At 43.8% G+C, this 17002-nt stretch overlaps 1 protein-coding gene across 4 annotated transcripts in view; it reads right to left on the bottom strand.

The window, feature by feature from the left end:
* Positions 1-17002, bottom strand: part of GRIK1 (glutamate ionotropic receptor kainate type subunit 1) — a 1552596-nt gene that overhangs the window by 636026 nt on the left and 899568 nt on the right. For all 4 annotated transcript variants that reach the window (XM_069636357.1, XM_069636359.1, XM_069636358.1 and 1 more), the window contains exon 4: positions 3144-3325. In XM_069636357.1, coding sequence (XP_069492458.1) covers positions 3144-3325 — 182 coding nt within the window. The remainder of the gene's footprint in view (positions 1-3143; positions 3326-17002) is intronic.

Genomic DNA, 17002 nt, shown 5'->3' with positions numbered 1-17002 from the left:
TAAGCGTGCTTTAAAAGAACAATTATAATAATTAATTACAAGTACTATGGAGTCCCTTGAAAAACAGTCATCAAATAGTACTGCATGCTCATCGGGAATAGTGTTAAAGTGGGTCAGCTGCTGGAACGTCCTCTGAAGGGACACTGCTTATGATCGAAGAAGATGATGATGATGGTGAAAGAGCTGTTTGAATGCATCTTCAGGATGTAAGCAGTCTCAAGCTCCTTTCCCCAACGAACCCTCACCCCTGCTCATTTGTGATGATTGCTGAGAGTGCCTGCCATTTCTGCTGGCAGTGAAAGAAGCACTCACGGCCGTTGAACTCCTACCCTATTGGTTGGTGAACTCAAAAGGATTCCAGGAATTTGTCAATCCATTTCTCCTAAAAACAGGTATACAACAAAGCATATTTTTCCAAAGTTGCAGTGCCTGATCTTCACCAAATACTTTTATCAACGCTGAATATATCCACCATGCATTCCATGAATTTGTAAATGGATAACAGCACTAGTGAACAGACCATAGGCCTTATTTACAAAGCATTTGTTAATGGGACCATCCTATTGAAAATGTGCTGTTAATCAGGCCCTATGTGCATCAATACACACTGGGCTTCTTTCAAGGAGCTGCACACCTGCCACTCAACCACCATTACCTTAACTGGCATAATGCAAATACTTTGCCCTCAAGCAACTCTTATAGGTAAGTAGAAACTGATATTTAAGAAAACAACATATTCAAAAGCAAGATGTGTTTAATACAGAAATTAGTAAAGCAAGACCAATTTTAGCTCAACGCGTTTCGGGTATCACCCTTTGCAGGAGCAAATATGGAAAAATAAAATTTCAAAAATCTTAGTATAGCAATCTACAAAACAAAATAAAGAGCCTTACTGTAGAAATCTTGTTACTACCATGTGCCTAGTTGTGTGCACTGCTTTAACCTCATAGAATGGGACATCCTGCAAAAAGACAGCAAGGTGGTCAATATAATAGCCATATATTGCAAACGTGTACCCATTTCAGCCCTTAGTCAAAGTCCAGAAGATGCTGATAAGATTGAAAACCATGAGCATTCTTCCCCAGCTCAGCTTAGCAAAGAAGGCGTCCACCTAACAATATTTGCTTCTATATATGTTTCAGCAACCCTTTGAACATCACAAAGCTATCAACGAGTATGTCATGCAATACAATGGTGAAGCAGGGTCATCCACGTCTTTGACTCCTAGGAAAAATAGTAATGAGAAACAGATCATCCAGGATTTTAAATGTGTTTCACAGACTCTGGTTCCTGTGGTCAAAGACCAGATCATGACCACGGGATGGGAAAGTATGGATACATCTCTGGGTTTGACCAACAGCTTATACCACTTATACCAGGATCAACTCAGACACAGTTGGAGCTGAGGAATTCATATGTGCCATCATTTTAAATCCATGCCAATTGTCTATGTTTCCATCTATTTTGGAGGGTGATATAGTAAAATACACAAAATGGATTGCGGATGGAATTGAGGCATATGAGAAGAATAAATCTCACCTGCAACTTCCCATAGAAGGGACAGGCAGAGCAATCTCAGTGGCTGCACTTCCCCTTACCTCCCAACTGCCACAACACTCCCAGGAGAGTGGACATCACAGATCTATGTGATTACTGAGCGTTTTTTACTGCGCATCCCAAAAATGATGATGTTCTTCTCTCGAATGTTTGCACTTTCTCTCGCAAATAAATGCAGGGGGAGAACCCCCGCGGCCCCCCACATTGCCCTTCCAGTGGGCTGACGGAGAAACCGATTTGTTTATATCTAACAAGCATCTTTTTAGTATGTTTTTCATGCTCAATCATTGACCAGAAAGAAAAGCAACTGCACATAGATGCTAATGAAATGCCCACATGTCCTCGTTAAAGGTCAGAGAGAATCGGTTGTATGTGATTTTACCGACAGACATAACAGAGCGGTAAATTTTATCATGGACAAAATGGCACATTTATTATATATTTTTTTATTTGGAGTGGTACCGTCGAGCCCCCTGTTTTTTTACCCTTATAACGCCACCCCAACTCCATCCTGACCCATTTTAACCCATTTATTCCACTACCTTTTATACATTAATTTAATGTTTTCAACGTTTTTCAGTATTATGGTCCTCAGTGAAATGTACCACTCAGTAAATTAACTGGGTACTGAGGAAAGCATGCCACCTCTGCCATTAGTGCCTTATTCTATGTTATTCATTTCCATTGCATTCTATTAGTATCCCAGAGGTGGATCGGGGGCCCTCCCAGACAACCAGAAAGATCAGAATAGGGAGTTTACCTAATGCTAAAGCCTGCTGCATTCCAAGCCTCCCCAGAAGCAGGAGGACACCATCTTCTCAGCCAGGTAGCAGGTTAGTACTCCCACACTCCCTTCCCCCAAATTCGACCTCCACCCACTCCTCCCCACCTTTACCCCATACTTGCTTACTTGAAGCTGTCTCGTCCCTCACCTGAATCCAGAGCACTCAGTGTTCTGTTGCATCCCCACAGCGGCAATGGCCACCATGGAAAGGGAGAACGGACTACATGCAGTTCCCTTCTCCCTTGTCCATGATGGCCATCTTGTTTTGTAGTTGTTAATGATGAGAAACAGCGACCACGCCATTTCTCAACTTAAACAAAAAAACAACGAGTAGCATCCTGGAAAAGCATGGAGAATTGCCAGTAGCAATAAACCCCTCCTTATGGGGGACATGCCTTGGGCCAACCTGTAACTGGACTCAGGGGCATTACCTGACCGGTAATGCAATGCATGTCAGAGTGTATTGCTTAATTATTTTCTATTCTATTATATGCTATTGTTTTAGGTTTATTCTATTGTATTCCATTCTGTTGGCACCGTTCTGTTCGCTTTCCATTCGTCACTTGTTTCTTCCACAGAAAGGAACACATGTGCCCACAGGAAGAAGGAGATCTCTAAGAAGGATAATGGAGTAATGATTACCCTTCCATGCTGGTAGCATCTCCTCCCTGTCCTTCCGTTGTACCTGCAGCTGGCTTTGTTATGAATCCAGCCCCCTCATTATCGTCACTCTGTGTGCTGTGGTAATTATTATTTTAATCAAAATAACATTAAGTCAAAGCAATAGCTTTTGCCACCCTACCTGCTTCAGGATTTCTGCCGCGGATTCGTGGGAGCAGTCAAATATCACATAGAACTCCTTGGCTTTCTTCATTTCCTTGAGCAATGGCCTGGCGTCTTTATTCCCAGATGGCAGCTGACGGATTTTGATCTTAATATTATATCTGGAAGGGGCTTTGATGAGTTCTTGCAGACGAATTAGACCTACACATAGAAATCAATTCATTTAGTTCATAGATCTGTTTGTATAAAGCACAGCATACTTGATTCTCACTTAATGTTGAAAAGTTGTTCTAAAGCAATAGTAATGGAACCGGTCATCCAGTTGCTAAGCTGAAAATGGTTGTTTCTTAGAAGAGAAAACAATCACATCAAAAACACACTAATCACAAATGGCAGTATTTTTGGCAACCCTTGTTTTTTACATTTGTACAAAAAAAAAAGAAAACGATTGCTTTGGCAAGGATGGCATTGGCATGCCTGTATAAGTGAAACCCTTTGAAGCTATAGCCTTTTAGTAGCAGTCTTGCAGCAAGTATGTTGACCGCTTCCAGAACTGCAATGGGCCGGTAGCTGGGGCTTGCTGGTCACACTGCTCTGTTTCAGGTATTACATACTTAATCAAACAGGTAGCTGTTACATCAGGTATCAGAAAAGGACTGCAGTAGACATGCTTTAAAAGGGAAATATTTGGTGAAAGTGTCAAATTCCTAACAGTTTCAGAGTAATTTTGCAGCTCGGATACAGACCTTTAACTTGGGTTTCTATTTCACCATCAACACTCACCACTACACTGAGGTGGTTAATGCAAAACCCAGGAATTAACAGTATTGACCATACAAAAATGACTTACAGGTTTTATATACGTAGTTTAAGAGAACTTGTGAGAAGTAGTGGGATATTCGGAATAGAAAGAACATTATAAGACATTACATGACACCAAAATACTTATTACATTCTTGTAAGAGTTTATACGTTTGACATAGGATTTATGTACGTTCTTTAGGATGCTGGTAAGATCCTTAACAATAACACATGGTTGTATGGGTTCACTGTATTAAATATTTGTGCCCATGTGTTTACCTTAAGAAATATGTAATGTCTACGATGGGCAGACAGAATTTGCATTACAACTTGTTGCATCCCAGTTTAACAACCTGCATGCAAATCCAGCAGCACTAGATGCTCCTGCCAATTGTACACAGCTGCAACACAGAAATACATTGGGTACAAATTGGTAAATTGCCTATAATTACATCATCAAAGTCTTGAATAATGATTGTGAAGAGATACCACACCTTAGTCTACCAGGTTGAACTGATGTGACAACGAGGGCTGGGGACCACTGCCCGCTCATTGAAGTCGGTCACGGGGGAGTTACATGGAAGACCACAGGCTGTTGTGTTTTAGTCACTTTGCTGGTCTGAATAGCCCTGGGCTGTGAAGCAAGACACAATGGATATCAGAGCGATTTCCTGTTAAGACCCTGGTGGGCTACTGAACTGGTGAAGCTAGATTTCATTGGTTTGTAGAAGGCACATCTGCTCAACTTAAGTTTGCTCACCCCATCCTGAACTCAGTCTGGCATTTGCTGGGTGCAAATCAGGGAAAGGATTGTTATTCCAGTTTGGGAAGTAAGGAGGGATTGACGCTGAAAAGTTATAGTTATAGAAGGCCAAGACTAAGGGCCTCATTAAACGGACGGCGGTGGACCAAGGTGCTATTAGCACCTTGGTCCATGCCGGTAAAATACCGGCACCGCCTTGGTGGAAAGGGGAATTACTGCCCTATTCCAAGGTTGCTGGGGCGGTAATTCCCCCTTCCCCCATTGCCCTTCCCCATTCCCATTTTTGCCCCTTAGGGCATGATGGGAATGGGGAAGGTGCTAATTACGGCACCGCAAATTGCGGTGCCGTAATTAGCTCCCTGGTCCCTTTGCGGATTGGTTAAGCTGGCGTTAAATTCTCCAACCCGCAAAGGGACCTTGTAGTAAGGCGGTAAGGGTCTACCGGTACCGGTAAACCCTTACCGCCGTCCGTGTAATGAGGCCCTAAATCCAAGATGATGTCCGCCATTTAAATAACCACCACAGAGCTGAGCCACACTGGTCCTTGTCAGCAAATAGACAACAGATGAGTGATTACTTGCTTGGAGAGTTACCTTTGCAGGAAACTGCTGGCACTCCCACAATCAGCCCACTATATGGTGTACACATAGAGATGGGCTGGGAATGTTCTGAAAACATTTTGAAAAGTAGCTCATCTCCTTCCGGTCTGTTCACTTGGGCTAATGAGCAAGCTACACGCTTCGAAGCGGGTAATCCACAACATATTAAATTGTAGTCACCTTCTTTGCATAATTTGGTTGAAAAAAGTTAAATGAGATCTTGGTAACATTAACTGTGAAGTCTGGTTTCTGAGCTCAGAATGTAAACAGCTAAACGGTAGGTGAAAGTCTTGCTTTTGAGTAGAGCACAAACCATCTGAACTTGAAAAGACTAATCCAATGAACCGCGCTTATGCCACTACAAGGAACTCGTTTAAGCTACAATAACCCTGGTAATGGTGACTAAAACAAGCCATTGATTTTATGGAACAATGTTAAGATTCAACATGATATATCTGTAAATGGTCAAGAGGGATTGTTTGGGAGCAGACACTATTGTTTGTGATTTTCCTGTTCTGTCCTTTAGTTGTGGAATCAGAATTACATTCTATGCTTTTTTTTTCGCAGCCAGTAGCTTGGCCAGAAACAAGCCTGAATTTCAGACATTATAGATCTGCTTTTGTGTATCTAATTATGGCAAATTCAACTTGAAACAGCCCACACAGGTTTTCCAAAAAATTCTGTATCAAGTGGTTCATGTCAGAGCCAAATAAATGAAGGCACCACTACCTGTTACTCGATAACGTTTCATTGAATTGTGAAGTTCCTGCATTGTTTTGTCTCTAGGTGTTGTTGTGCTAAGTGTTTAGTTTTATTGTGTAAGCAGAGTTTTTGCATTGGTATTGGAACTCTGTTGTTTTATAATATAAAATAGTGTAAGTTATTGATTGATTGAGAGATTAGTAGTTCCATTGTATGCAAGGCAATCACAATACTCACGCACAGTGTTCACACACTTGACATTCTTCGAACAGTGAGGTACTCTGCAGGATGTCCTCCAGGGAGCTAACGCCAGGAAACCCAGGGGATGTGTGAGTCATGAGTTTGAAGCATAAGGCAAGGGACAGTGCATGGCAGTGTGGTGAGGAGGAAAGGCAGAAGAGAAGGATACCAAGAGTAGCATATAGGAGGATGAGGGGAGGAAATTAGAATCAAAATAAATATGTTTTCAAATCTACATTCACCAAGTCCACACATTGTTGAGCATAGATTTCTCGTACGTACGGCATTTGTGTATATTGGAATGTGCCGAATGGTGTGATGAATGCTGTGAGGGAACTTGAGGCCTTGTGTAGATCAATCTGATGGTAGGCATCACACAGTTTTTAGAAGATTTCTACTTTCTTTATCATTAGTATAATTTCGTTGATGCTGGGCAAAGGAAAACTGTCTGTGACCACCTCCAAGTTGTGGCTGCGTAGGTCTATGCACACTCTGAAGCCGTTGGAGGATTTTTTCTTTATAAGGACCACCGGGTAGCCATTTGGATGACTCATCGGTCTCAGTTGTACCTTCATTGACCATTGTGTGAAGTTGGGGTTCCAGGGCCGAACTTGCCGTAGCTGGAATTGGCTGGACCTTGTGTTTGACTGGCACAACATTAGGTTTTAAGCAGATTGTGTGCACATCGTTTTTTATCTTTCCGGGCGTTTCGGAGAACAGCAGGGGGAATTCACTTCTCAGATCTGACGTGACCAGCAGCACCTGTTCGGCAGTGCTGGGGTCTAACTGGATGCTCAGTTTGTGCTTGTTGTCCCATCCAGGCAGAGCAGGACCTTCGGTCAAGAAGTAGACTTTTGTTGTTGTGCATCTATCCTTAAATTCGAGTTTTGTTTTGATGTAGCCCAAGAGGTCTGCAGTGGCTCCTGCGAAGACTTTGAGCATTTGCTTGCTGCTTCTAATCTCAACCAAGTAACGTCCTATCATGTTTTTGTATGTCTGGATGGGGAGGATGGTCAGGTCGGACCCCGAATTAGCCATGACGTGTTTCATGTCTGTTCACCTTCACTATGCAATGGGGTTCCTCCCTTCTGGCTCGAGATGAGTTTACCATGATTACAATTGGCCTATCGTCTGGTTCCTCCTCATCAATAATTCATGTCTCCTTCGAAATGGGTGACTTTATTTTCCCGCCACATGCAGGCAACAGCAACATGACCAAATCACCTACACTTGGAGCACTCTTTGTTGCTTGCGGGATAGTCTCTATCATTAGCCAGATGCTTGGTGTTGCACATCTGTAACACTTTTGGGAATCTCTCCACCTGAGTCATTTCTCTTTGGTAGCGTCTAGTGGCTGCTGTCTTTGTGCCCCTTCCAATGCACAGTTGCCATTTTGGGTGCAGGCAAGGGTCCACCAGCATCTTTACATCTGTTTGAGATTTCCTCCTTGGCTCTCGCTATTTGAATGGCCTTGTCTAGATCCAGCTCTTTCCCCTGGATGAACTTGTCCTGGACTTTGCGGGAATTGGTGTGAACCACCAACTTCTCACAAATGACTTGCCCCATATTGTCCACGAATCAACACAAGTCCACTAGTTCTCTCATTCTGGTGATGTCATCATCGACCGGTTTAGTACCTTCTTGTTTTCTTGTGTAGAACTTGAGTCTGTGGAGGACCACATTTTCTTTGTTGGAAAACCACTTAATTATGTGGCTAATCACTTCCTTGTAGACATCATCTCCTTCATTTGTGTGGGGGGCACAGCTTTAAAGCCTCCAAATATGCACTGCCCTTCAACCCCCATGGCATTTAGGAGCATGGCCTTTTTCCTGGCCGGCGAGTAGCCTGTTCCTCCCAACACCTCCAAATATGTGAAAAATAGTGGCTCCCATTATTGCCAGGGAATGAAAGGCCTGCTGGGGGACTGACAAAAAGTGGAAGGTGGCATGGAGCCCTACATGGTTGCAGCATGGGTCGTTTCTGGTCCTCGTCGCCAATTATGTGGATGGCCCCCAATGAACACAGGACACTGGATTGGGGTAGAGGTGTTTATTTTGACACTTCGCATGAACAGAAGGGAAAGGGGGTGATCCAGATCATAGATTAGTACTCACAGTTCAGTCCAGTTACAGGAGTGTAGTTGGCTTCACTGCACTGGTAATACAGTAGATGGTATTTACATCCTCTGCCTGCTAGAGCTCCCACAGGGCTTGCCTTCAGCCATGGAATTACGCCCTGCAGGCACAGGGATCTGCTTGTGATGCAGACTTCAGTTCTGGAGCTGATCTACTTATTATAGGAGGAGCGCCGAGACCCGACTGTCCTCCTGGTGCCTCAAGATCTCACGTGATAGGTCCTCACATCATGCTTGCCTGATTTCTGTGGCTTCTTCTCCATTGTTCGAAATAGCAGAATCATATCAACTCAAACTCTGATCCTGGAATACTCAGTCAATCCTGCACCAGACGCTCAAGCAGAAAAAACACCAGAGCCAGTCCCTCGCAGCACAGGACCGAAGTCTCAGAAATTAACTACATCCATTCTTAGGAGTGCTTCTGAGAACCTGTGTCAATGTGGAAGACGGACTATGCAATTTGTGCGGGAGTGGACAGTGATCACGATCTGACTCAGAGACATAGAATAGATACGTGCCTACTTTCTGCTGTGACTGTAGTATACAGACAATAGATAATAGCCGTTCTCCTGTTTTAGCGTATACTGTTCATCTACAATTTAGATTAGATGAACTCCAGTGAAGATTATTTGTTGGTTATTCTGAAAGTCGGACTGGACTTTGATGCTCTCTAGGTCAACAATATGCCCAGTCCTACACTGTCGCTGTCATAGCCACACAGCAAATGGCCTTTGGATAATATATCATTGTTATTGATTTTTTATAACGCGCTTAATACCGAAGAGGTTTCTAAGCACGGACCCGGGATGCAAACTTGTGTTGCTCTGTGTCGTCTTGCTTCCAAGGGAGTTGCCACTGATACTATACTACCCATGTACTTTACTGAGAAAACTATTGTAATTGGTTACTTATATTAACGCTGGAGACACGCCTCTAAGTGTGGTACCTGGTATTGAACCAGGCTGCTCAGGAGTAATTTGCCCTTGAGCTATCCTGCCAGCCTAAATCAATTACAAACATCCCCTGAACCACAATGACCTTACAGTGGACTGTAATGATGTGTATTTCGGTAGTGAGGACTGGCCTATGGTATGTTGCCTCAGTATTGGAGGTTGTAACCTTGACACGCCCTCTTGTTGAGTTAAGCCAATGCATTTGATCATCAATTGGATGAATTTAGAACATAGAGTGATCCGGGGGAGGTGGGAACAGGAATGCTGTGATCTGTTCCTGCCAAGAGCTATCCCTCCAATCACAGTTTCTCTAAGAAACGATGAGGTCTGACTTGCACAGTGTTACACGCATTGGTGCTGTGGCAAAGCCCTGTGTCTAGTGGTAACCAACACAAGACATTTAATCCTACGTGCTATTTGCACTTTAGGGTCATATGTTTGCAGTTCTTTGACGGTGCATTTCCACGACATGGCCAAGCTCCTAATTAATCTCTGAGGACACCTGGGATGTTGTGGCAATAGATCACTCGACTACAGATTGCTGCTGTCATTGAAGCCCATCGCATGATGTTGCAGATTAGGAACAAGAAGAGTTTCAAAGGAGAGTTTCTGAAAAAATACAACTACTTAAATGAGTCAAGCCAGCCACCTGCACCCTATGCACTCTGATGAATCTGCAGTACTTGAAATCTCCATTTAGTGTGGCAGCTACTCGTGACATGACTAATCTGGTTTAAACGATTTTAGAAAATCTATCATGGCCAGATGTACCCAGGACAGCAATAAGCTTGACAACGCTCACATTTTTTCAACTAACATGTTTAAAATGCTGAAACCCTGTAAATCCCGCCAGTACAGTGTAGATCCATCAATGTACTGATAGTTATTGAATAGTGACCTGCTTGGCTTGTGGGGTTCTGCTCTGTTTGTAGTTCAGGCGATGAAGGGCCATTATTGGACTGCCCAAATCTCATCATACTTTGGCCCACGCAGGGCTTCCCTTTGGTATGGGTATAGTCCAGTGGCTGAATTGCTGACTTTAAAAACACTAGTGCTCTTTCCTTATCCCAGCCTCACCACTTGGTCTTCATTGCGTGAAACTAAACATATCATTTTATCTTTTCGTTCCTACGTTGCCTTTTTCATCAAATTTGAAGCAATTGGAAAGATTTTGAGCAATGCAGCACTATACAAGTCTTCTCAAGTGCTGACCCATTGTAAATGCTTTTTGGATTGGAAATCATGCCCCTTGATGGGACGGGGACACCATGATTTCTGTGGCACTTCTAGTGAGAGGGTTGATAACAAGATGATCCAAGCTGCATGAAGAAGTGCCAGGGCTCCGGGGGGGCATTTGAAAATAATGTTTCGGGCCCCCTTGCGTACAGCTGGGAAAGCCATTTAAAGTATCAGGGGTGCATAGATTGTAATGGAGAGATAAAGGAAGTCAGTGAGGGGATTGTAGCTGCTGATTTTCATGTTACAGGCAGCCAGTGGGGAGCTGAATCCCTAGACGTCCACTGAAAAGCTATTCAGATGTTTGTCAGCAAGATCCTAATGTAGTTTAAAGTGGAGTAAAAAAAGCCAATAAGATTATAAGAATGCTGCTGGACACTATAAGAGGCCTGAGGGAGATGACGGCCCGACGGCTTCAGCAAAGGCAGCCAGTAATGTGCGTGCCGCAAAGTGCACACTTAATGCACTAAATTAAAGAATTATTTTTCTTGGTGATGAGACTTCCGACATGGAGGCAGCTGCTTGGGTCTCCCCTTACGTTAGAGGCCCATTTCAACTGAAAGGTTTTAAAGACCCTGATGCTATCCTTTAAGATGATTTACTGATAATTCCCATTGCTGGATAGAGAGATGGACAGGGACAGGTATAGGCAGAAGAGTTCCCTGGCATATTAGCAGCAACAATCTATTTTACCTCTCACCATACAGAGGCATCAATGTCTCCAGTGCAGAAGCAAAGGGGTTAATATATCTGATATCTTTAGGCAGGGACGTCATTTCACCAAAATGCTGGGGTAACAGAAGTGACCTCACATGACCCTTGACCTCTGATATCACAGGACGTGATGTCATTTAACCCAATCCCGAGTGACATCACACGCCCCCAAGAGATGGCACACAACCTTTCACCCCTTGACAAAACAGGAAGTGGCATCAAATATCATTGTTATTCAGTACACGAAGAAAAATATGGTTATGCTATCACTGTAATATGATATTCATTTCATACAAGAATGAATCACCATATGTAGTGTTAATAGTGTGTATAAGCCCATATTACCAAATTATTGTTAATGTAAGCAGAGATCCAACACAACAACCTGGACTATTTTACATCACTCGGGCTCAACTGTAAGCATCTCAAAGAGGCCTAAACAACCAAAGCGCAGACATCCAGTACCTGCCAAGTGCCTGGCTACAGATTGAAAACAGCAACTGACCAACACAAGTCCAACCAGAAGACAATCAGAGGCTATACCACTTCATGCTTTTACACTTGGACAATACATGCAGGGATTTTCTTGCCAACAGTGCACTTTAAACCATTGTACAGAAACCCACTCCTGCCAGTCACCCAGAGCCTGAGTATTCCCCAACCATTTTCACCATGGGCACCCCACAATCCACTGCTAGTTTCTAAGGGCCCTCCGTCAACAGCTTTAAATGTCTGGCATCCACTCCCACCCTCCAACACCTTACACCTCCAATGCCTTCCTCCAACACCTTCATGTTTACCCCCTCCAGCAACTTAAGTCACTAGTACAACATCTTAAGTCTCAAGTAGCAGCCTCCATTCCATTGAGCCTCTATCACACGCCTCAAACCCAGAGCTGCACCATTGGTTATGAATGATTTGAAACCTTACAGCCATCACCTTACTGTTTTGTTTATTTGGTAAGTAACCCACCATTTTTTTTGTTAGATGGAGATAGAGGGAAAGGATGTGTTGCAGGTCACAGTAATTGCATTTTTTTAAAATGGTGTAATGTAAACAGCAGCAGAAGCATTGCGAAATCTACCCTAGAAAAGGTCAATTTTATTATGTCCTATTGTCCTTTATATGTTGTTTAATGACAGACTCCTCCAGCTTCTAAGCAGCGGAACAGAAAATAAAACCATGTTGCACTGAATCCTCTTGTTCCAGAAGCAAGTACGTTGCCCCTGAGCTAGCCTTCCAAATATATATGTTTTTTTTGCTTGAGTAAGCAACAGATAGTTTACTTCAAAGGCAGAGGGCAACTTCATGTAAATTAATTATCTCATCTATCTACAGGGCCTCATTACGAGGTGGGCGGTAAGGGCTTAAAGGTGCCGGTAAAGGTGCCAGAGCCGTTAAGCCCAGACCACCCTATTACAAGGTCCGCTCGCAGGACCCCGCTCTGGACGTCTGACCAGACGTCCTTAGCGGGTCCCGCGAGCGGCCCCAGCATGCTAACAAGGGACCCGTCATCAACGGGCACGTTGTTAGCATGCTCCCCATTCCCATTGAGCCCTATCAGAGCTCAAATGGGAATGGGGATGGTCCAGGTCCGGGTTTCCTGAATGGGGAATTACTGTGCCCTCCAAGGTTGGTATGGCCCGGTATTTCCCCATTCAGGGACCACGGACCCAGACCCGAGTTTGGAGGCATGGCTGCCTCCAAACTCGTAATGAGGCACACAGTGTGCCTGTGATGCAGGTCTGGCAGATCTGGGTCAGGTCACACAGTGCCCAGCCAGGATTGGTGGCAGAAGCCACTGGGGCACACCCCACTCATCACAGGCCTAGTGGCTCACTGGATGTGCAAAGCAGACAACGAGAAACACTGCTGAGATTTACGTTCATGCTAGGCTGTCATTGAGAAGTGCAGGCTGCTCTTACCTACTCCAGGCTAGCTAGACCTGGCCCCCATATCTTCCTGTTGCTACAGTACTGGGAATGAGCTGTACAGACAGCCCGCCTCTGAACCCAACCATTCAGGCATTCTTCACTAATGGACTGCCAACCTGTTAGTGATGGTGGCTTCTTCCTGCATCCCTGTTATTTCTCCAGCTAACAAGATCTAGATTCCAGGTGAAAAAAGCTCTGGCACATTTAGCTACATTTACAACCACCTCTTGCAGATATCTGCTTTTAGCACTGCCTCTTTGTCCAATGGCCCAGGAGTCGCAAGGACATGTCCAGGGGTAGGAGGGGGGAGGCAGGGGTAGCAGCTGATACACTGGTAACCCCCAAATGACGTCCCTGTCTTCAGATCGCGTACACACCTTCCCATTTAGCTTTGTGTGTCATTATGCAGTTCACTAAGACATTCCAGAAATTATAGATTACGCAATACTTCATGATGGATCTTAATTAGGCCTTTGTCATGAGCTATTGAATATACTGTGTAATTGGCAGTATCCTGACTGCATGACAAAATGCTGTGTGAATGTTCAAACACATTGTTACAATCATAAAAGGCATCCCACTCAGTATCACAGTGGCAGAAAAGCAACTATCCTAGTTGCTATTGCACTGACGGGTGCAAACATGAAATTATGATTTGCTACATAGGGTGGAAATTGCAATATCAGTTTGTGCATTGTGATAAAGTAATTAATCGCTCAAATGCCTGCATTTATTATTAATGATCAGCGCCATGCTTGTTTTGACTAATTACAAGTTGTACATGTACCTCAATTTCTTTTGCTCTGAAAAAAAAGGAAAAAAAAAGACAACTGCAGAACAGCAAAGCAATTCCACCTGCCAAGCTGATTGGTATTTCAAGCTAGAGGTATCAAGTGCCGTTTTCATCACTAATCCTCCATCAACGGAAACTGTAATTTTCCTTTTTTTTGCCAATGTCCAAATCGCAATTTCCTTCTTTCCTAAACGCTCATAAAACATTCGGACCGTTAAAAAATACATTTCAATTTGCAGAAGAATATTCTTTATTTCAGCAAATAAGTAATCAATACAGTTACCCTTTATGAAAAAGAAACAACTGTTGAACTCAAGAGGCATTATACAGTGCTAAGCATTATGAAGACGGGATTATTGTATATTTGGCTCTTTGATTTATTCATGTTTATGCCTCTTATTCATTAGAAATCCCAGGGAATGTATTCTTACAGAAGTAGATTTTAAAAAAAAGTTGGGGATCCTGATAGACAGCTCCGACTCTCCAGGAACTGGTGACCATATATTACAAAATTGTCAGAAAGCAGGTCAACAAGCCATATATTCTTGTCGTATATTGACCACTCAATGATCATAGACCATTTCATTTGGTATTACTCCATTGATGGTCATATGGGTACGTCCTATCCATTATTTACAAAAATAGTTTATTGATGATCATTTTCTTTATAAAAAACGTTTTTTGATTTACATAATCGTTTCTTAAAAGCCAGAATATGGGACAATTTGGACATACCAACACATTTAGATGTACACTCATATCATGCCCTAATCCATTTGGCATCTCTTTGTATCCAAAGTCATCATAGTTTCATAGTATCTCTACAATTAAATCATGTTTATCTTTCCAGACACACTGGGCCTCATTACGACTTTGGCAGTATTCTGGTGCTAAATCTGCCAAAATACCACCAAACTCCATTACCGTTACCACCACTTGGTCCCATGGATTTAGTGGTGCAGATTATTGGCAGCTTTACTGCTGGCAGAATTACTGCATGGTAAATCTACAGATTTTAGGAGGTAAACTTGAGGATTAGGAGGTGAATTTGTCACTTCATCCCTGAAAATCTACAGATTTACCATGTGGTAATTCCACCTGCAGTAAATTCAGCAAAATTATAATTTGGTTTTATTGGAAAAGTGGAGGTAATGGGATTACCGCCACTCTTATTATATCCCGCATGGCCAAACTTGTAATGATGCCCACTGTGTTACGGCTCCCAATGATCTAACAAAATCGCTGCTCCATATTTATAAGTGTGGCCTTCATCAGCACAAAAAAGTATTTGCTCATTCAACATTAATGGCTCTGTTGCGTCCTCAATGTACAAAAAACACAACATAAGTATTTCAGAGTTTTGTATGTACCCATAATACCACTGCTCAATTCTCCTTTGTTCAACAACATATGTTGTATCCAAAACATATTTCACCCTGTTCTCAAATGCATTTCATTCGAGGTTCGTTTTCAATAGATCGGTGGTATAACCACCTATAGAGATAAACCAAATCAATTAACACTTTAACCACTCATTTTTACTTTTGGGCAATGCTGCATGGGCATCCCACAAGCGAGGCAGGGTAACTGCTGTTACCATCAGCAGCTAGGAGAGGGGCAGCCCCAAACCCCCGTGCCTGCTCCTCTCCTTCCCCCCAGCTACAGAGACACGCAGTCTCGGCAGCACAAAAGCCACGGAAGGGTAAGGTGCAAACAGTCATCGCACCCTTCCTCCAAACAGCAAGGTGCTAAAGCGCCACAAGGAAACAACCATCAGGCAGGACCCAGGTTCAAAGATCTGCCCCCACTAGGGGGCCAGACAGTCGGCTATCCAGCCGGGGGCTGCGACAACAGCGGCCCCCACCACATACACAACAAAGACCCAGGGCCTCCCTGGGTCCTATATGTGAGAGCAGCATGCTCAGAGTAAACACAATCTGTTTTTGGACCCTGAACGGGGACCCAAGCAAACAGGAGGTTCACTGTTTACTCAGTGTCTTCCAAATCTTCTTGCTTCTTTAGCAATTCTTGAAGTTCACTGTACATCGCAGTGTCTTTTTCCTTCCCGAACATTGTACTGTTCAAAGCATTTGCAATACAGCTTTAACGAAGGAAGAAGCGGCAACCGAACGGCCAGCGCGGACGCTGTCAACTTCAAGATTTTCGGCATAGAACGAAAAGCGAGCTGTGAGCGGGTCCAAAACAAAACAAACAAAGACGCGTGCCGCGGAATCATCCCCTAAACCAGTGCGAACGAGGGAGAAACTGCACACGAACAAGCACAGCACGGACGGCTTCCGATTCAACAGTTTTAAGGTGAGCCACCGCGCTGGGGCTACGAGGGAGGATAAATAGACATTTATGTCTGGAATTTTGATTACAGTGGACCAGAACCCCCGCGTGATAGGGGAGACGGGGCAAGATAACACAAGGCAGTTTTTAAACTCGGGCAGAGTCACAAGCCAGCTTGGGAGCTCGTCTTTGCTTTACAACCACGCAGAGCTAGCGAACACAGTTCCAAGCGCGGCGGGCCCAAAGACTGCAGATTTAAAATATTTTCAATAATATTACAGGGCGACCTCACAGCGAAACCAATTTAAATCCAGTAAATCAAACCTGGGGGCTGCCCAATTTTCTGAACCCGGGCAAGAAGGCACCAGTCAACAGTTACCCAGCACGGGCAACAAATAGAAAAGGCGCAAAGAACTTGCCGATAACAACGGTCTTAACTCCTTGATAAAACCCCCCTTTTTCTTTTTCCTATAGCAGGCATAGACAAACATGGGGCCCAAACGGAAAACACCGGCACCCCCAACACCGGCGCAGAAGCCCAAATCTCCACAATTGCTAGCAGCCATTGAAGCGGTAGAGTACTACGGATGGGCATGGGTTAGAGAAAACATGTACGGCCTACCCAGGGAAGGAATTACCAGCCCACCCAGCCAGGAGGAGGTTTCTGCGCCATTAAAAAGGAGAAAAATATCCAAAGGTGCCAAAAAAGGTACCAA

The sequence above is a fragment of the Ambystoma mexicanum genome, chromosome 7p (assembly GCF_040938575.1).
Source record: "Ambystoma mexicanum isolate Mex_15411 chromosome 7p, UKY_AmexF1_1, whole genome shotgun sequence".
In the NCBI taxonomy this organism is placed as follows: domain Eukaryota; kingdom Metazoa; phylum Chordata; class Amphibia; order Caudata; family Ambystomatidae; genus Ambystoma; species Ambystoma mexicanum.
The sequence above is the reverse complement of the archived record's forward strand: the minus strand, read 5'-3'. Positions and strand labels throughout refer to the sequence as shown.